This window comes from Capricornis sumatraensis, chromosome 4 (assembly GCF_032405125.1).
Source record: "Capricornis sumatraensis isolate serow.1 chromosome 4, serow.2, whole genome shotgun sequence".
NCBI lineage: Eukaryota > Metazoa > Chordata > Mammalia > Artiodactyla > Bovidae > Capricornis > Capricornis sumatraensis.
Genome location: NC_091072.1, coordinates 128,771,401 through 128,793,511, shown reverse-complemented (window position 1 = coordinate 128,793,511; position 22,111 = coordinate 128,771,401). Strand labels below are relative to the sequence as shown.

Below are 22,111 nucleotides of genomic sequence, written 5' to 3'. Positions count from 1 at the left end.
CAAATCACTGATGGCTGAAAGTGATTTTGAGTCAAAATAATTTTCACCCTAGTCATTCATACAGAACATGAAAAATACCACTCAAACTGGTAATAGTACAGCTGATTTTAACCCTGCAATCCTGAATGGTACAAGATCTACACCTAAGTCTATTCTTACCCTACCCCTATTAAAAGCAAATTAAACATACAAGCAAAATAAAAATTAAAGAAAAAATACGATCTTGTATTTAAAATATGTATTTTAAAATCTGTTCAACTGAAGAGTACTGTGCTGTGCTTAGTCACTCAGTCGGGTCTTGACTCTGCAACCCCATGAACTGTAGCCTGACAGGCTCCTCCTCTGTCATGGGGATTCTCCAGGTAAGAATACTGAAGTGGGTTGCCATGCCCTCCTTCAGGGGATCTTCCTTATCCAGGGATTGAACCCAGGTCTGCTGCGTTGCGGGTGGATTCTTTACCGTCTGAGCAACCAGGGAAGCCCAAGAATACTGTAGTTGGGTAGGCTATCCCTTCTCCAGGGCATCTTCCTGACTCAAGAATCAAACCAGGGTCTCCTGCATTGCAGGTGGATTCTTTACCAGCTGAGCTACCAGGGAAGCCCCAGTAACTGTCATCAAATGCCTGTTAACTTGATGATGTTTTCAAACCTAGACACTAGAGGGAGTCTCAGGAACAAATACACAACAAAGTTGTATAAATCAAGCCACTTCAAGAACAACAAAAGCTGGCTTTTTACTCATTTTAACCACTTCTGTCGAATACGAACAGAAACACATTCATTATTTTATCTTGAAAATTTAACAGATAATTCTCTTGTATGCATTACTAAGATCTTCTACAATTAATATTTCAATAACTAAATTAATTCTGGGCATTTCCATGCAAGTTACATTTAACTGATTTTCACATTTTATGTAAAATTTATAAAAGTATTAGCAATGTTTTTAAAGAATTAAACAGAGTGGGAATGAAAGGCTTGCTCACATTTAAACAATAGTAGTGGTATAAAACCCAGCATTATTGATTTGAACACTAGTGAGTAGAAGTTCCCAGTGAAGCCCCCAAACTTCAGTTGATGTTCCCCACTTACTGATACCATTACTGATACAACCTATGCTTCTGCTTCACCCACAGGAGAGAGGAAATGTAGGTGGACAGTTCATCAGCAATACAATCAAGGCTTCATTTATATAAATCTTCATGTTAACACATAAAGAGCAAAAAACTTCCAATGACACAATAAAGAATAATTATTTTCTTATAAACAATACCAACCCTGACTAATTTATAAACATAAACTATTAGAACGGGATGGAATCTTAAGAGAGGATCTATTCTAACTCCCTTACCCTTCACAAATTCCCTTCGATCACACATCCTTATGTAGTCTACTTCAACAGTTTTTATAATGAAGAAAAACATCAATGTGTTCAAGTAGACAAAATGAAAAACCATGAGACAGATACAGAGGAGACACACCCTAAGGTGAAAACAATATATAATCATTTAGGAGGCAATGAAGGGAGAATTTGATTACATTACCTTCTTCTAAGATTCTGACAAATAGTTTATATTGGACTGAACTCTCCTTTCTATAAAATCTTATTAATTTTAATGATTAGTAAAATATTAAAATTGATCAAAACAGGGCAATGGATGCCTTTTTTTCACGTGGGAACTAATCATTTTCATATACATGTAAAGAAGACAAAACAGGATACCACTAGGGTTATTTTGTTCAAACCCATCATTTTAGGACTAAGAAAAACTAATTTGCATATATTTATCACTGTCAAATTAATTTTGTAAAAATATCTTTATTTAAAAATTTAGGTATTAGCAAGTACAATTTTTTCCTTATATAAAATGCTATTCATGATCACTGAAAAAGATTCATCATGCCCAACAATTTGACATTTACACTACAGTCACTGAAATAGTTTGCACAAATTTGAGATTTTAGAAAAGTATACACTGTCATCTGTTTCAAATAAAAACTGAAGCATAAAGCTTATTTTACTCTAAATAGTTCCACTTTAAAAATCATCTAATAATAACAGAGCAGGAAGAAAAAAGACTAGCACTTAACTCTGGTCATAAATGCTGTTATTTCAGAAGTTTTACTTTTCAGATTGCATCCCAATGCTGGGTTTTATCACTTCTAAATTAAATATTATTTTGTACAGTGATGCTCAAAAAATATTGAGTTCATAAATCAATAAAAATTAATGCTGGTCATTAATTTTGCTTTGTTTCTTCATCTGAGTTTAGTTTGTAACATACCACATATCATCTTTGGAACTTAATCTACTATTCCGAAGTATATTTTTGAAGATACATTATTTCAGACCTTCGACTCATACGAAGAACACCAACCTTTAGTTTAATCAGCACAATAAATGATATCCTCCAATTTTATTTCATGTTCTCCCAGAACATTATATATTACAAATAATATGCATCAAAACCTTAAGCTTTGGCGTGAACTTTATGTCATCTATTGAGGGAAATATTTTCTAAGGAAAATCAAGTTTAATATGGGTTGGTCTAGAAAGGAAATTGAGAAATTCCACTCAATAAATCCAACTGGGCAGCTCCTGTGTGCCAGGAACCTCATTAGGCCACGGACATACAAAGATTAGAAATATGAGATTCTAGCTCTCTAAAATTCTTACTGTATAGGAATCAAACATAGGTTATGTCACTTTAACACAGAAAGTGTGTAACAGTTAAGAGCAATAAACTGGGAATACACAAGAAGGGCATTATGCCCAGTCTACTGGTGGTTTAAAGAAGATTCTTAGAGAACAGATTAGACAAGCATGAAAGTGTGCTAACTAGTAAAACTAGGGGGTAAGAACAGTAGCATTCCAAACAAGAGCAACAGCCAATACTTAAGGGAAGGTAAGAAGTAACATAGTGCTGATTTACAAGAGGACAAAAAAAGTTCAGTCAAGGAGTTTTTTAGAGATAAAACCAAAGGTGAGAGGGGAAGGAAGGTGTTAAGGAGCCATATGTATTCTATGAAACCTTTTAGGTATATCTCTCTGGTTGCACTGTGAATGAAGGCAGCAAAAGGTAAACCAAGTAAGAGGTTTCAACAATCCCAGCAAGAAATGATAGAAGTCTGAACTAATGATGTGATGAAGTTAGAATGTGGGCTTCCCTAGTGGCTCAATGGTAAAGAATCTGCCTGCCAGTGCTGGAGATGGAGGTTTGATCCCTGATTCAGAAGATTCAGCATGTCATGGAGCAACTAAGCCCGTGGTGCCACAGCTATCGAGCCTGTGCTCTAGAGCCCAACAGTGGCAACTACTGAGCCCACGTGCATTAAGTACTGAAGCCCATGTGCCCTAGAGCCCATGCTCTGCAACAAGAGAAGCGATGACAATGAGAAGCCCATGCACTGCGACTGGACAGTAGCCCCTGCTCACTGCAAATAGAGAAAAGCCTGTGCGCAGCAATGAAGACCCAGCACAGCCAAAAATAAATAAATGTAAAAAAAAGTTAAGAGGGTAACATCATAACAGAAATTTGTGGTTGCCTCCAAATGGATATGAAAAGTAGGGAGTCATCCCAAGACTCCCAGGTTTCTCACTTGGGTAAAGAAGTGATGCTGATGTCACTACATTAAGAGAGCAGAGACAGAATAAGTACCTGCCTGTGGAATGTCCAAAAGAAAACATACTCTGTATGAGTGATCCTTTCCCACCTTCTGGGCCATTCAACTCTGCTATATGATACGGCATATTTTGTCTCTCAAGACCCTGACAAATGTAGAATAGTCTATAGCCATCAAAATCTGCCTCAATTATAATTAATACCCATTAGATTAAAAATAAATGTATTGACTGTGGAAGCAAACTACATGTTTATTTTTTTAATACTTCAAATTAGAATCCCACACCAAAGTAGATCTCATGTGGTTGCTACTTTGTTAGCTATGAAAAACATATGCTTTCTGCCAAAATTAATATGCTGAACTTACCAGATTACATTACAATGCATTTTTTAATTTTCACACAGCCAGGAGTCTTTTCTTCTTTGCTGATTTTTTTCAATCTGTATTGTCGGATCTCTCTCACCAATGTATAAAAAGCATCCTCCACTCTCTGCATTGTAAAACACAACTTCTTTAAAGTCTGCTTCATTGGTAATAGTAATTTATTGGGATAGCCATGTGCACGAAATTTGAAAGTTTGAGCTTTACTTGAGCATTTTCTTTTTTCAAACAGACATCAGACTGTTTGAATAGAACTGGGGATTCAGTATTAAAATAGGGCATAAATTGGGATTTGTTCTTTGAAGTCAAGTTTTGTTTTGTAATGGGATAAGAATTTTTTTAAAATTTTGAAGTACATGTGTTATTAGTACCTGTATATCAATTAATGCAATCATTTTAGTTTGTTAGTCACAGAATTAAATCAAAGTCTAAACTGAAGTTAGATTTAAATTATTTCTCTGACTTAGGGAAAACAAGTTATTTTTGTACCACTGATCCCCACCCCTGCTCTGAGTCAGGAGTGAGGAGAAAAATGGTACAAAAGGGATAGTCAGACCTTTGTTTAAACACACACACACAAACATGCACACAACACCTCAAAATATAGCTGGGTCAAGAGACTGGAATCACAAGTTCAATTGTGATTGAACTTCACTATCTTCAATTGCAACTGTCCAGTCAATTTCTAGAGCCCACAAATGGAACCGAGACTGGGACTTTTGTGGATCGAGAACTGCACTATTTAAATAAAAATGCTAAATGAGGGCTACTTACCATAAAATGAAAATATTTTTAATCGTTTAAAAAATACAAAATAGGAGCAATATAATTTTGTATCCGTACTACAAGTCTTAAAAAATAATTTTTAGAACAATACCCAATGTCCTGGCTTTATATCTTCTAATTTACACACTCCGCAGGAGCCAAGGGGACTTCTTCTGCTTAAGGCTATGGTGAGAAAGCTACGACAACAAACACAATCATATATGCCCATAGGGAGATATTTTATGTCTTTTCTAGTCTAGAAAATTAGACAGTAGCCAAGAGGACAAAATGTTTAGATTAACTGTACTGTTAGTTTGTCCAGAAGAATGTAACCACCAAAGTAGAAGCTTACATCTAAAAAAAGAAATATTAATTTCTTAAAAGTATTAAGAACACTTAAAAGTATTTTTTTAAAATATTAAAAATATCTTAAAATTTTCTTTAAAGTATATTCTCAAAAATATTAGGAATTCTTTAGTAGTTCTAAAAAGAAATACTAACACAAACATTAACCTACATAGGGCTTCCCAGGCAGCACTAATGGTAATGGTAAAGAATCCATCTCTATCAATGCAGGAGACGTAAGAGACGTGGGTTCAATCCCTGGGCTGGGAAGATCCCCTGGAGAAGGAATGGCAACCCACTCCAGTTTTCTGGCCTGGAGAATCCCGTGGACAGAGGACCCTGGCAGGCTACAGTCCATGGGGTCTCAAAGAGTCAGATATGACTGATGTGACTTAAGCACGCATTAATTTACATGTGGTACAAATTAACTTAAAAGACATGTTCCATTCTTCTGAAAGAAAGATGTGCTTTTAAAATGTTAGTGGTTTATTTTACTGTATATATTTTTTTAAACTTAATCTGTTCTTTCAATTTTAAGATAGAATTACTCACTATGGGAAGTGGCATATTTAAGTCTCTGCAATTGGTAACACCAGTCTTTCTATAAACCAAATGTGACAAAATGGACCCAGCACCTAAAAAGCTAATTTGTACCAAAAATATGATCTGCAGTTTTAAATTCAGTCAAGCACAGAGAATCAGCCATTTAAGTATTAACTTAAGTAAACCAACAGCTAAAGTTTAACCTTAGCATACATACATCATCACACATCCACTGCTTACATCAGTTAAGGAAAAGAAAAGGGGCATCTCAATTTTTATAGCAATATTAATGCTTATAAATCTTTAGAATGTATTAAGAACTGCTTCAGTGGAACTCAGTAATTTATCTTTGAAGTAAAACTTTAATTTAAAATTCATAAAATTAAGTTTTAGTTAAGTAGGGATTTAAATAATGTTAATTATATATTAAAATGTACCTCTGAAGTTATTGTATCAACTTGTGATATAAAAATCTGTATACTTTTAATGAAATCAATTTAATCAACTAGGTAACTAAGCCAACTACAAAATAAAAATTCCAACTATTTTCTGATATCATTAAATATGTTGGTACTTTAAATGAGACAGCCACATGCACCCATATATAAAATTTTTAATATTTTGTATTTATCACTACTGTCTAAGAGGAGAGGGTCTGTTTTTAAGAAATTACTATTCTCATTATTATATAAATAATTAAGGTATTAAAAGAGCTTTAGTAATGCATATAAAATATAAAGCCTGTGCTGACACTTAAGATATCTTCACAAATGATTCTCTTTTCAATTTGAAAATTAATGCAAGAAATTTCAAATATATGTATATACAAATAAAACAAACCAAGTAAAGCTCATATTTTTAAGAATAAAAACTCTCATTCCTGTTTAAAAAAGAAGGTATAAGGTCAATGTAGAAGTACTGAAATATTCTATGATGGAGGGAAAAAACAGGGTTTTGTTGCTCTACTAATTTAGCAGAAGCAAATTTTGATTGTAATTTATTTCTAAAACTAGTTTGAATGTGTCTGCTTTTTAAGTATGCACATCCCATCACCAATATCAGAATATATGATTTTTGTTTCCAGCAATGCAGAGAGAGAGTTGGAAGCCAATAATTAAAAAGAACTATACTACCCGCCACCAAGAATTCAGTATCAGGACCTCAGAGGCTAAGATAATTAACACCACCAAGAAATAGTTATTCCAGAATGACTTTTTCATTTCTCATCTTTACTAATAGAAAATTTAAATTAGATTTTAAAGAATCTGTTATTTACCATATTTTCTCAGACTTAATTACTTATTTCTTGATAATATGCTTTAAAGTCATACTGACATGAAGAGAACATTACTGATCCTCGTATGTACCTTAAACCACTGGCGCAAAACACTGGTTTCATATTCCAGAATTTGTAGGTAATTTTAAAAGATTAAGCACAGCCAAAACAGATGTTTAATACCTACTATGGCTAGTTGCTAAGGTCTTAACCAGCACACAATGATTTATTCTTGAGACTATGGCTTGTTGCCACAAAATACTCATCTTCAGATCTCACTGATTAAACAATTGAGACACAAGTGCGTACTGTAGGAGCAAAAGTGCATGTATCTATGTATGTAAATTTAAAGTAAGTTTTTAAAGATATATTTGTACATTTTCTTAAATCAAGAGATTTGACATTACTTTCAGCTCAGTCATTATCTGAAAACATACTGTGGAGACTATGGAAATACAGCACTTCAGTATGAGAAAGAACTGTTAACCACATCATTCTGTATCCTGGTGCCTGTAATGCTTTCACTAACCAATTCAATTTTAAACAAGTACTTGTTCCAGTTGAACAGTTTACTACCTGCCAAAACTCTTTCAATGAAATAACACTTCAAATACCTGAACTGTAGACAGATGCAAGAATACTAGCCTTCCTGTGCTGTTGTTCAGTCATTAAGTTCTGTCCAATTCTTTGCAACCCCATGGACTGCAGCACACCAGGCTCCCCTGTCCTTCACTATCTCCTGGAGTTTGCTCAAGTTCATGTCCATTGAGTCAGTGATGCCATCCAACCATCTCATCCTCTGCCACCCCTCTTCTAGCCTTCTTGGGGGAGAGCAATGGGAGGAACAAGATGTATTCTAAAAAGCAACTGTGCATCACTGAATTGGAAAGAAACCTTGCCGAACGATAACCTACCTCAGGAACTACTGAGCTGCTTCGGAGGCTATGCTATGCATTGGTGCACAGCAGGTCCTCGGTTAATTGTTTTGTCTAGTTTTAAAAAGCCTCTTGATGAAAGTGAAAGTGGAAAGTGAAAAAGTTGGCTTAAAGCTCAACATTCAGAAAATGAAGATCATGGCATCCAGTCCCATCACTTCGTGGGAAATAGATGGGGAAACAGTGAAAACAGTGTCAGACTTTACTTTTTGGGGCTCCAAAATCACTGCAGATGGTGACCACAGCCATGAAATTAAAAGACGCTTACTCCTTGGAAGAAAAGTTATGACCAACCTAGATAGTATATTCAAAAGCAGAGACATTACTTTGCCAACTAAGGTCTGTCTAGTCAAGGCTATGGTTTTTCCAGTAGTCATGTATGGATGTGAGAGTTGGACCTGTGAAGAAGGCTGAGCACCGAAGGATTGATGGTTTTGAACTGTGGTGTTGGAGAAGACTCTTGAGAGTCCCTTGGACTGCAAGGAGATCCAACCAGTCCATTCTGAAGGAGATCAGCCCTGGGATTTCTTTGGAAGGAATGATGCTAAAGCTGAAACTCCAGTACTTTGGCCACCTCATGTGAAGAGTTGACTCACTGGAAAAGACTCTGATGCTGGGAGGGACTGGGGGCTGGAGGAGAAGGGGACAACAGAGGATGAGATGGCTGGATGGCATCACGGACTCGATGGACGTGAGTCTGGGTGAACTCCGGGAGTTGGTGATGGACAGGGAGGCCTGGCGTGCTGCAATTCATGGGGTCGCAAAGAGTCGGACACGACTGAGTGACTGAACTGAACTGAACTCATAAAAAGCAAAGTTCAAAATATCAATCTTTTGTACACAACCCCAACTACTGGTAAACAGAGAAATGTGGCACATAAGAATGTTTTTTGTTTGGTTTGCTTTGTTAAAACAGTTTGATCATAAGCTTTCTTTAACGGAGGTCTCCCAAAAACTAAATTTATGTATCTAGAAATTAACAACAACAAAACAGAAAACTGATATTTTTAATTAAAAAAAATTTTTTTTAATTTAAAACATTTTTAAGTTCATAAAACAAATTTTCACATTATGCTCAAATTGAGACCTCCAGAAAGCAAAAAAGCTGAATCAGAAGTAACAGATACTCAGAAAATTCTGCTTTTATCATCCATTTTCCTGAATGCTCCCCACTTTTGATTTTAGCAGACTGGAAAACACACTGCTGATTACCATGGTGTCAACAATTTGGTTTCAACAGCCTTTGTGAACACTGCCATGCACTGCCCAAAGAGGCCAGAAAAATGTCATCTAGACAGCAGACTTTATTATACACTTGGAACACAGGAACCCGATGCAGCCTAACTGCAGAAACAAAAACTTCTTTGGCCTTTCAGATGTGGACTAAAATGATAGCTGCAAACTATAATTTTATAAAAATATAATAGAATTGTATCTTAGCCATAAAAATGGGCTTTTTAAAATAAGAAACAAATTAAGTTGGTAAAATATATAGTCTGCAACCCTTACCTTAAAAATACTAGAGTAAAACTCCTACTTCTCTTTCACAGAATATGTAAATTTTACTTTAAAATTACTAATGTTAGCCTATAAAATTTAAGTTGAAAGTCTGACCTAACTTCTCATGTCTGGTCAAAGAATACAGTTCCCTAGATAATCAACAATCAGCACAGTACAACCCACAAGCCCAATGCAGCCACAGCCTATATTTTTGTACTGCCCACAAGCTGACTGATTTTTGCATTTTTAAAGAGCTGTAAGAAAAAAAAAAAAAGGCAACAGATATCACTTGGGGCCCAAAAGCCTAAAGTATTTATCATCTGACCCTCTGCAGAAAAAGCTTGCCAGCCCCTGACTTTTATCTATAAAAGTTCTAAATGCATGTCCTGTTCCTACTAACTTGAATACAACTTTCTCTTGTTTTGTGTTTTAAGTTCATGCTCAAGACCAAAACAGGGCATTAAACAAGTAGCTGCTGATAAACTACAATGAGGATATGCATATTCATTTTGCTCAAATAATAAACAAGTAATAGGAGATGAATATCAAAATGTTCTCCAGAAAATAGGGCTTCAAATTTTCACAAAAACTGGAGATGTAAATTAAAATTTATAAAAATTTACATATTTCATTTTCTCAATTACTTGGAATAGTTAATTCAAGTCTTCTAAGAGCATGCAAATATCAAATTAATTTCAACAGAAAGAAATGAATTAACTTTTGAGAGACAAATCAACAAGTCCATATAATACAGAAATCAAAGATCAGAAACTAAATATCAAAGTTGTAGTTCAGCACCATAAATTACATAACCAGATCAATAAAACAGGATATAAATATAAGAAAAGCTGAGGGCTAGAAGGTTAAGGAATAACGTACAAGTATTTCTTTGTAATATATCATGTATATTTTAATTCGATGATCCATAAAAATGTCTACAAAACAAATTCAGGTTAATCCACTAGGTATCACATACCTAATTACCTTCCCTACCCCTCCCTCCACAAAAACCAGTATAAAACCTAAAAATCTATTTTAAAAGGAAATCAGGTAGTTTTCCGATTAGTTATGAATGCTGTGGTGTATTAAAGTATTAATGTCAAACACTAAGAATCAATATTACTTCTGAGGTAGTAACCATACAACAAGGAAAGACACAACTATTTCAGGCTCTTATATCAAATAAGAGTGGAGGGTAACACTGCAGAAGTAACAGGACTTCTTTTTCTGTCCTTTATTACCTTTCCACTCCAGATGTGGTCCATGTACCAAAGTCAGCATCACTTGCGAGCTTGTTAAAAATGTAGAATCACAGCTTCCAACCTAGACCCTAATTCTAATTCAGAATTAGAATCTGGATTTGAATAAGAAGCCCACTTGATTCTTATGCATATTAAAGTATGAGAAGTACAGCTTTATTTGCAGCCCTTTACAACATCAGGCAAAGTCTCTTATTAGGCTTTTTTCTTTCCTTTGTACAATGTAAACTAATATATCTCCCAATCTAAAATATTTATTTTTAAAGTTATAAATAATATAAGTTAATAAAATGTTAATGGTAAAATCTAGGTAGCAGGTTTGCAAATGCTTTCAGTAAAAATCCTTCAATTTTATATCTGAAAAATGTTCATATGAAAGTGGGAGAAAAAGTTACAATGTTACAATCATGCTTTCTGAGTACTTCCTAACCGAAATCCAGGATTCTAGTCAGAGAAGACCAGTACAAAGATGATAAAAATCAAACCTCTTCCCTTTGGGACTTGGGAATGCTATGAATAAAATCTTAATTCTTCCAAGGTAAAATGAAGTAATGTATATACCAAGTATTTCTGTAACTTATAAATCAGGTTTTAGAATGAGATAACCTGTATTACGGTTAAAAACTACAGTAATTCAGCTTTTAATTCCAAATGAAGACTTAAAATAGAATTTTTTTTTTTACTGTGTACCAAATTTGTACAACTAGAAAGTGGTACATATAATCTTCCACCAGGGAAGCAGACATATATATACTAGCTGAGTAACAGTTTACTTTTAAAATTTTTATCCCTTTACAAAATTCAGTGAAAGATTTATAAGATGTTTTTATAAGTTTAACCATGTAATGAGTTTTCATCAATTTTCTTAACTTCTAGCATGATAAAGTTAAATTCCATGAGATTGGTTTTCCGGGCCATAACCAGACAAGGCCCCAAACAAATGTTCACCTTGTATGGAACATACCAGTATTCCATAACATTATATATTCCTTTCTAGGAATTTATTTATTCTATATGTTAAACTCTTATTTCACACAAAGAGGTTAAATCATATCAATTAATTTTACCTAGGGAAAAAGTTACTTTTAAAATAATTTTTGAAACAACATTCAGGATCACTCTGGTGGTGGTGGTGTTTTTTTTCAGAACAACACAGTAAATGAATAACTGAGAATTTCTATTTGCTTTCTAAATATTCTCCTGCCTTAATAAAAACTTCCCTGAAAAACAAATATATCCTTTGAAAGAATATTCTAGCAAAGTAAAATTCTCCAAACACATAACATTTAATCTAGAAACATATGACATAATATTCTTAAAAGCACTTCAAAAATAGGAAACTCAAAACTTGTCTCCCTTTTAATTTAAAAAAATAAAACAGTAAAAAAAAAAAAATTCCCACATTTCTTGAATCCTAACTATAAGATGTGCTGAACTGTTCAATGTGGAAAGAAACCAAAGCCAAAAATAACACATGGACACGGGAATGAGGACTGCCCTCTCATACCCTTTAGAGAACATTTACCAAGTAAATACTGTTTTACTTCCTACTTTAGTATAATGGAAAAAAAAATCAACAGTTATGCTATCAGGTATGTCCATTTATTAATGCTCACGCCTTCCTGCTCCCAAAATCACATTATTGGAATATATATTAGTAAACTGTGATTAATGATTAAAATCACTTGATATAGTTTGAGAGGACAGACTTGTTATTACAATTTTACTTACCTGTCTTGTCTTTGCTGATGTTTCAATAAAAGGAATTCCATAACTTCTTGCTAAGTCCTGAGCCTGTTTTGTGTCTACTGTTCTAGAAGGCAAATCACATTTATTTCCTACTAGAACCATAGGTACATCTTCAGAGTCTTTAACTCTTTTTATTTGTTCTCTGGGGAGGAAAAAAAAAAGTTATAGCATAGGAATTAGTAACAAAAATCTCTCAGAAACTATTCACAACTTTGTCTCATAAAATAAAGGTTGTTAATGTAATTCCTAGTTCCCATCACACCAAATTTTCCTTTCTCTTCCTTCTGCTTATTTTTCTCTATTCTAAACAGAGAGAACTTCTATGCCTTTTAAAAGATCAAATATCCAGAAATGTAATAGTACTACAGTCTAACAGGTTCATATGCAGATAGGTCACAATGATAAAACAGAAATAATGAAAAATGCTAGGCCAAAAAAGTGCTATGCCTAATTTTTAAAATTATAATCTTAAAAACACATACTGTATATGTTGTTAAATATACATATATAGAATGTTTTTAATGTTTTTATGAAAACATGGTTTACAACATTAACATATTTTTAACTTTCCATTCTTAAAAAAGAGCACCAAGTGGAAAGATTTTATTTCTATGTGAACAATTATTTTAATAAAAGTAATCAATTTTATGCAAATTCACCAAGATTCTTTAAAAACTGTATTAACACTTCTGTCTTTTAACTTCAGAGCTGTGTTTTTTCCTTAATTATCTAAAGCCAATATTTATTTGATTCCAAGAAATGCCACACTAAATGGACTTATTTTTTAAGGCTATTCAAGTGGTGCCATCTCAATTATCTTTTCACATTTCTGTTCATGGTTTTCATTTTTATGATGGATCTAGCATTAAGCTTTGTTTCTCCAGTACAGAGTGGTTAAGAGCACAGTTTTAGAGTCAAACAGGCCTGCTTTTCAATTCCAGCATCGCCACTGTGTGATCTGGAACAAGCTGCTCAACTGCTCAATCCATAAGATTTCATATGCAAAACAGGGATATTACCTACCTCACAAAAATTATTTTATATTAGATAATTTGTGCATGGCAGTTAGCAAAGACTCAATGAACGGAGATACAATTACTCCTCAATGTCAATTCAGTTTATTCAACTTAAACCCACCTATAATGGTGAATATCTTCAAATGATTTAGTATTATTTATGGCAAATACACAAAGAAAGCCCTCCCCAGTCCTCATGTACTGGTCCCTCATTGCACTGTACTCCTCTTGACCTGCTGTGTCGAGAATATCCAAGAGACAGGTTTCTCCATCAATTACTACTTGTTTCCTGTAGGAATCCTGAGAAGGGAGAAACACAGTCTGGGTTATCATGGTGCACCTTTTGCTTCTAAAAAGGTGTTAGACACAACTCACAAACAAAAACCAATCCAATTCAAAACTGGGCAAATTGAATAGACAGGTTTCTAAAGAAAATACACAAATGACCATTAAGTACATGAAAAGATGTTCAACCTCATTCAGGAAATGCAAATCAAAATGACAATGAGCTACCACTTCACTCCCATTAGAGTGGCTATTAAAACAAAAAAAAAGGTAATATAATAAGTGCTAGTAAGGATGCAGAGAAACTCGATCCATCAATTCCATTCCTAGGTATGTTAACAAAAGAACTGAAAGCAGAAACTCAAATACTTGTATGCCAATGGTCAAAGCATTACTTACAATAGCTAAAATGTAGAAACAACTCAAATGTTTGTTGGATAAAATGAATGGATAAATAAAATGTGTGTGACAGCATGACTGTACACACACACACACACACACACACACACACACACACTGAGTGGAATATTATTCAGCCATAAAAAGAAATGCAATTCTGATATATGCTATACAACACAGATGAACCTTGAAAACATTATGCTAAATGAAGTCTGACACAATAAGACAAACATTATATGATTCCATTTATATTGAGATACCTAGAAAAGGTCAAGTCACAGAGACAAAAAGTAGGAAAGAGGTTACCTGGGGCTGAGGACACGGGAATTGGAGAGTTATTATTTAATGGGCACAGAGTTTCAGTTTGGGATGAGGAAAAAATTCTGGAAACAGAGCTAATGGTTGTCCAATGTTGTGAATTTAACTTATTGTCACTCAACTGTACACTTAAAATTATGGCAATGATAAATTTTATGTGTATCTTACCACGGTTTTAAAAGTTTTTTTTAAAAAAAAAGATGTTACAAGAAGATTCAACAATGCAAGTGCACAGACTGAGAACAGAAAGACCCAAAATTCTCTGTAAAGAAAAATAATTATTACAAAATGGGATAGCTCTACCAACTCTTACTATTCTGGATGATTTAGGTGGCAAGAAAAACCAAGCAACTTACAAATAATTGTCATGCAATTATTTTACCTATGGTCAAGGGAATTCATAAGAGAATGGTCAATACTGAGAATTTTCATAGCCTCCATAGTCCATTTCTACAGTCCTGGGAACAATATTTAACAGTCAGATAGATACTATGAAACTGCTAAAGAGAATGATTGTTCTGTCTGCAAATTCTGTGAGATCCCTAGTAAAAAAGAGAGGGAGTAGAGAAGAAAAGAGAAAGAGTTGGATACCTTAAGAGACACTGCAACTCAAAGAGGGAGTAAAGAAAAGAGGGTGAGTAACATAACAGACTCTTGAAATGAATTTGACTTTCCTCTGACTTTTGATTAGTCTGTGTGTATCTACTCAGTCACTCAGTCATGTCCAACTCTTTGTGACCCCATGGACTGTAGCCTGACAGACCTCCCCTACCTATGGGATTTCCCAGGCAAGAATACTGGAGTGGGTTACCAGTCTCTTCTCCAGAGGATCTTCCCAACCCTGGGATCAAACCCACATATCCTGCATTGGTAAGCAGATTCTTTACCACTGAGCCACCTGGGAACCTTTTGATTAATCCTCATGCCTAAAAGATTTCACACACTGTCTGCCAAAATAGACTTCAAAAAATAAGGGAAAGAGCTGGTGTAAGGTGAGGTCATAGAAGCAGAGGTAGGGCTAATAATGGATATAAAGTATAAGCCTAAGGACACTGTTTTTTCTTGTTCCACCTTTAGTTCATGAATTACTTTACAAACCAATCTATCATTTAAAAAGTGGTCATTAAAAATTATGTTTTTTGGTAAAATGTCTGAAAAAAATGTTCACAGCATACAAAGTATTCTAAGATACACATGTGACATGTTCCCAGTATTTCTACACATCTGTATAAACATATCTATATATACATTAAAAAATTCATGGTGGTAGGTATATTAATGTTAGCAGAGTATGTCTCTGATAGAAAGAATTAACTTAAGAAATAATTGATTACTTATCTTTTTTGGTAACAAATATTATTTTTAATGTATTTCTTTCTTTGCCTCTTAATTTTAAAAAGTGTGAAAGATTACCATATTAGACTATGATCTTGTGCTTATCTTTTAAAGTAAACTGTATTTTCCAAATGTCTATAATAAAAAGCTGTTGGTCTCACTAGTCAGAAAAAAAGGATGAATATATAATTTTCCAAACAAGAAGCTCTTGACCAAAGATTTGAATATTTGGTTGACATTTTATTTTAGCCTAAAAGAGTTGGACACAACTTAGCGATTAAACACCAAAAAAAAAAAAAAAAAAATTCCCTTAGCCACTTGAAAGAACTCCTGTATATCATAAATTATTTAATAAAAAAGTGTTTTCGAGGTATAATCAAAGAACAGGAATTGAGAGCAAAGTACAGCGTATTCAAGTCAATCCATTCATTACCCAAGTGTGGCTACTGAGCACGTAAAACAGACTAAAGACTTTTCCTCATAGTCTTCACTTGCCAATACTAGCACAAGTTAACCTTATGGTTAATAGTTTCTTTAGTCTTTGAAATTTCCTATCAACAATGAATTAAAGACTGTTGTTTCTCGAGCCATACAGATCTATACCTAAGGCGTGGCTGGAGGATCACTCACATGTGATGACAGATACTGCCTCTAAAACAAACTCAGTAAATTCCCATTTACAAAATTTTCAAACACTCTGTGTATCAAAAGTATGTAATGTAAAATAGCCGCAGTTTCTGCATGTATTTCATAGCATGTTCCCAGGATGAACACTCCATCAAAGAGACTGGGAAACTGGGAAAGCAGTTTCTGTTCATTCCTATTATCTTTTCCCTTCTAAGCCCTAAAGATACTGACAGCAAGGTTCTGACTCACATTCTGCTATTGAAAAAAAAATAATCTACAACCTGCCTATAAACAATGAGGTGGAATCTGCTAATTACAGAGAATAGATTTAGGTTAAAAACACCCACTTTGGCCACCTCATGCAAAGAGTTGACTCACTGGAAAAGACTCTGATGCTGGGAGGGATGGCGGCAGGAGGAGAAGGGGACGACAAAGGATGAGATGGCTGGATGGCATCACCGACTCAATGGACATGAGTTTGAGTGAACTCCGGGAGTTTGTGATGGACAGGGAGGCCTAGTGTGCTGCAATTCATGAGGCTGCAAAGAGTCAGACGCGACTGAGCGACTGAACTGAAAAACTTAAACCAGTATTTCCCAAGTTAATTGTAACTAGGGTCATCCTTAGAAGCGTAACTAGTCACTGAGCTATATAAAAAGGCAATACAACTTGGTAAAAACTTAAGAACAAAAGTGTTACATGGTGAGATGTGATCTGAAAAGAACTGACAGGTTTTAAGACAAAGCAGACAGCAAGCACAACAAAAATGACACGTGAATACTAGAGCGTTTGTTTCAGCTTCAGGGCAGCCATAGAAAAAAAGTATATGGAGGTAAGAAAAAATGTATGTATCAACAGTGACACTTTCCCAAGATGAAAAGCCTAAATAAGCAAACTACTGCCCACAGGCCAAATCCTGCTCACTTGTTTTTCTGTGGCCTATGAGCCAAGAATAGTTTTTGGGTTTCTAATTGATTGTTAAAAAAAAAAAAAAGATTATGTGACAAAGAATCAAATGATGCTTAACAGAAGTTTGCCAGCCCTGCTCTAAGCTAATAAAATGCCTTATCACAAATCTAAAGTACTCTTAACATATATTACTCCTTTTATTTGTAAAAAACAAATCATCACTGAGAAAATACAAGTTATAAAGCATAGCCAGTTTAAAACCACATAAATTCCACAATGAAACTAGTTAAAGATAAAGCAAGAAAAGGAATAAGACTCTACATTTTTAATTAGTGTTACTCCCAGAATAATACTAATAATATAGAATAAACTTTTAGGTCAGGTACATATGTTACTAACATCCTCTAGAAACTAGGATAAAACGAAGTCACTTAAAAACTAACTCAATACAATAAAATAGTAAATGAGGGAAAGTTATTCCATAATTTCCCCTTATTCCCAGCTAAAGTACTATTTTTTTAATTTAAAAAAGAAAAACTTTTCTAAATGAAATATACTACGCTGGCAAAAGTTAAACACAGACTGAAGCCAAACATTTCTGGTGATAACAGTTAACAGGTACAGCCCTTTGGGAAAGCAAGTATAGTACTTATCAAGAGCCACACAAATGTTCATAGTCTTTGACACAGTAATGCTACTTACGGTAAAGGATGCTAAGAAAATACGGTTTACTTCCAAAAAACTATAGTTAAGAAATATACTTAACATTTTACCACAGAGCACAAAATTACAGACTTTTAATACCCACAATCTTATGCCACTTATCTATTTTCAAAATATACTCCAAATCCAAGCACTCACCACCATCACCCTGGCCCAATGTGCTTGTGTCTCATGCAATCTCCTACAATTGCTCTCTAGCAGTTGTTGCTAGTCCTACAATATATCTTCTAACAGCAGCTGGTGATCATATTATAATTTGCAACTATGTACTTATGTGTAATTATTCAAGTCGACATCCCCTACTTGGCTTTAAACTCCAGGATGGTTCAGCTTGCATCTGTTTTATTCACTATTATGTACCCTGTGTGTCAGTCTTAAACACAGTAGGTATTCAGTAGTTGAACAAATGAATAAACCGTTCCACTGTAAACATATGCAGGCACTATAAAACAGTCTTATAAAAATAAAAACAGCGATAAGAATCAACCTCCCTGACTTCAAACTATACTATGACAGTATGGTACTGGCACAAAAAAATTAATATGGACCAACAGAACAATATAGAAAGTCCAAAGATAAACCCACGTATATATGGACACCTTTTCTTTGACAAAGGAGGCAAGAATATACAACGGAGAAAAGACAGTGTCTTCAATAAGTGTCCTGGAAAAACTGAATACCTACATGTAAAAGAATGAAATTAAGAACACTCCCTAACACCATATACAAAAATAAACTCAAAACAGATTAAATACTTAAATGTAAGGCCAAAAACTATAAGGCTCTTAGAGGAAAACACAGACAGTACACTCTTTGACATAAATTGCAGGAAGATTCTCTTTAACACACATCCTAGATTAATGGAAATAAAACCAAAAATAAACAAATAGGACCCAGTAAAACAAGTTTCTGCACAGCAAAGAAAACTATAAACAAGATGAAGACAATTCTGAAAATGGGAGAAAATAATTGCAAACATAGTAACCAACAGAGAATTAATCTCCAAAATATATAAGCAACTCATACAGCTTAAAAAAAATGAACCCAATCAAAACATGCGCGAAGACCTAAACAGACATTTCTCCAAAGAAGACATACAGACAGCCAATAAACACCAAAAAAGATGCTCAACACTGCTCATTATTCAGTTCAGTGGCTCAGTCCTGTCCAACTCTTTCCAGCCCCATGGACTGCAGCATGCCAGGCTTTCATGTCCACCATCAACTCCCGGAGTTTACTCAAATTCATGTCCATTGAGTCCCTGATGCCATCCAACCGTCTCTTCCTCTGTCTTCCCTTTCTCCTCCTGCCTTCAAGCTTTCCCAGCATCATGGTCTTTTCCAATGAGCTAGTTTTTTGCATCAGGTGGCCAAAGTATTGGAGCTTCAGCATCAGTCCTTCCAATGAATATTCAGGACTGATTTCCTTTAGAATTGACTGGTTTGATCTCGTTGCTGTCCAAGGCACTCTCAACAGTCTTCTCTAATACCACAGATCAAAAGCTCATTATCAGAGAAATGCAAATCAAAACTATAAACTTCACACCAGTCAGAATGGCCATCATCAAAAAATTTACAAACAATAAATGCTGGAGAAGATGTGGAGATAAGGGAATCCTCCTGCATACTTCTTAGAAATGTAAACTGATATAGTCACTGCCGAGAACAGTATGGAAATTCCTTAAAAAACTAGGAATAAATCTACCATATGACCCCACAATCCCACTACTGGGCATATACCCTGAGAAAACCATAACTATAAAAGACATATGTATCCCAATGTTCACTGCAGCAATATTTACAATAGCCAGGACTTGGAAGCAGCCTAGATATCCATCAACAGATAAATGCATAAAGATGTGGTACATATATACAATGAAATATTACTCAGCCATAAAAAGGAACGAATATGAGTCAGTAACCTAGAACCTCTTATACAGAGTGAAATAAATCAGAAAGAGAAAAACAATTATTACATATTAACGCACATATATATGGAATCTCAAAAAGTAGTACTGATGACGCTAATAGAGAACAGGCTTGTGGATACATGGACACAGTCAGGAAAGGTGAGAGTAGGGCGAATCGAGAACGTAGCACGGACATACATACACTATCACATATAAAATAGACAGTGGAAGTTGCTATTTAACACAGGGAGCTCAGCCTGGTGCTTTACATTACTTTGCGGACTAAGGTCCGCCTAGTCAAGGCTATGGTTTTTCCTGTGGTCATGTACGGATGTGAGAGTTGGACTGTGAAGAAGGCTGAACACCGAAGAATTGATGCGTTTGAACTGTGGTGTTGGAGAAGACTCTTGAGAGTCCCTTGGACTGCAAGGAGATCCAACCAGTCCATTCTGAAGGAGATCAGCCCTGGGATTTCTTTGGAAGGAATGATGTTAAAGCTGAAACTCCAGTACTCTGGCCACCTCATGTGAAGAGTTGACTCACTGGAAAAGACCCTGATGCTGGGAGGGACTGGGGGCAGGAGGAGAAGGGGACAACAGAGGATTAGATGGCTGGATGGCATCACCGACTCAATGGACGTGAGTCTGAGTGAACTCCGGGAGTTGGTGATGGACAGGGAGGCCTGGCATGCTGCGATTCGTGGGGCCGCAAAGAGTCGGAAACGACTGAGCGACTGAACTGAACTGAAAGGAGAAGGGTGGGGGGAGGGGAGGGGGCTCAAGAGGGAGGGGTTATATATTAATATACAATTATGACTGATTCACATTGTTGTATGGCAGAAATCAACACAATAATGTAAAGCAATTTTCCATTAATTAAAAAACAATAATAATTAACGGTGTACTCATCTCATCACCACTCACTCAACAATAGGTCTTACATTATTATTTTTCTCAGTTTGTTAGACCAAAAACCCTATTGTTTTAGAATCTCTTTAAGGACTAGTAATGTTACATAGTTTTTCTTTGTCATATTTATTCCCATAACCTATGTCCTTTGCCCTTTGGGGATTTTTATCTTTTTTGTACACAATGACCCAAAGAAAGGCATGACCAACCTAGACAGCATATTCAAAAGCAGACATTACTTTGCCAACAAAGGTCCGTCTAGTCAAGGCTATGGTTTTTCCAGTGGTCATGTATGGATGTGAGAGTTGGACTGTGAAGAAGGCAGGGTGCCAAAGAATTGATGCTTTTGAACTGCGGTGTTGGAGAAGATTCTTTAGAGTCTCCTGGACTGCAAGGAGATCCAACCAGTCCATCCTAAAGGAGATCAGCCCTGGGTGTTCTTTGGAAGGAATGATGCTGAAGCTGAAACTCCAGTACTTTGGCCATCTCATGCAAAGAGTTGACTCACTGGAAAAGACTCTGATGCTGGGAGGGATTGGGGGCAGGAGGGAAAGGGGACGACAGAGGATGAGATGGCTGGACAGCATCACCGACTCGTTGGACATGAGTTTGAGTGAACTCTGGGAGTTGATGATGGACAGGGAGGCCTGGCGTGCTGCGATTCATGGTGTCGCAAAGAGTTAGACACGACCGAGCAACTGAACTGAACTGAAAGAAATGCAATGCCAAAGAATGCTCAAACTACTCCACAATCACACTCATCTCACACGCTAGTAAAGTAATGCTCAAAATTCTCCAAGCCAGGCTTTATGAACTTCCAGATGTTCAAACTGGTTTTAGAAAAGGCAGAGGAACCAGAAATCAAATTGCCAACATCCCTTGGATCATGGAAAAAGCAAGAGAGTTCCAGAAAAACATTGATTTCTGCTTTATTGACTATGCCAAAGCCTTTGACTGTGTGGATCACAATAAACTGTGGAAAATTCTGAAAGAGATGGGAATACCAGACCACCTGAGCTGCCTCTTGAGAAACCTATATGCAGGGCAGGAAGCAACAGTTAGAACTGGACATGGAACAACAGACTGATTGCAAATAGGAAAAGGAGTATGTCAAGGCTGTATATTTACACCCTGCTTATTTAATTTCTATGCAGAGTACATCATGAGAAACGCTGGGCTGGAAGAAGCACAAGCTCGAATCAAGATTGCCGGGAGAAATATCAATCACCTCAGATATGCAGATGACACCACCCTTATGGCAGAAAGTGAAGAGGAACTAAAGGGCCTCTTGATGAAAAGTGAAGG

The 22,111-nt window shown here is 35.5% G+C and overlaps 1 protein-coding gene across 4 annotated transcripts in view; it reads right to left on the bottom strand.

Moving 5' to 3' along the window:
- The window catches only part of KRAS (KRAS proto-oncogene, GTPase), a 43,912-nt gene that overhangs the window by 5,172 nt on the left and 16,629 nt on the right, over window positions 1-22,111 (bottom strand). For 2 of the 4 annotated variants that reach the window (XM_068972033.1, XM_068972036.1), the window contains exons 3-5: window positions 13,515-13,693; window positions 12,360-12,519; window positions 3,991-4,114 (exon numbers count right to left, since the gene is read on the bottom strand). In XM_068972033.1, the coding sequence (XP_068828134.1) occupies window positions 3,995-4,114; window positions 12,360-12,519; window positions 13,515-13,693 (459 nt within the window). In that variant the 3' untranslated portion in view covers window positions 3,991-3,994. Of the gene's footprint in view, window positions 1-3,768; window positions 3,770-3,990; window positions 4,115-12,359; window positions 12,520-13,514; window positions 13,694-22,111 lie in introns of all 4 variants that reach the window. The other 2 variants (XM_068972032.1, XM_068972035.1) reach the window with 2 other exon arrangements.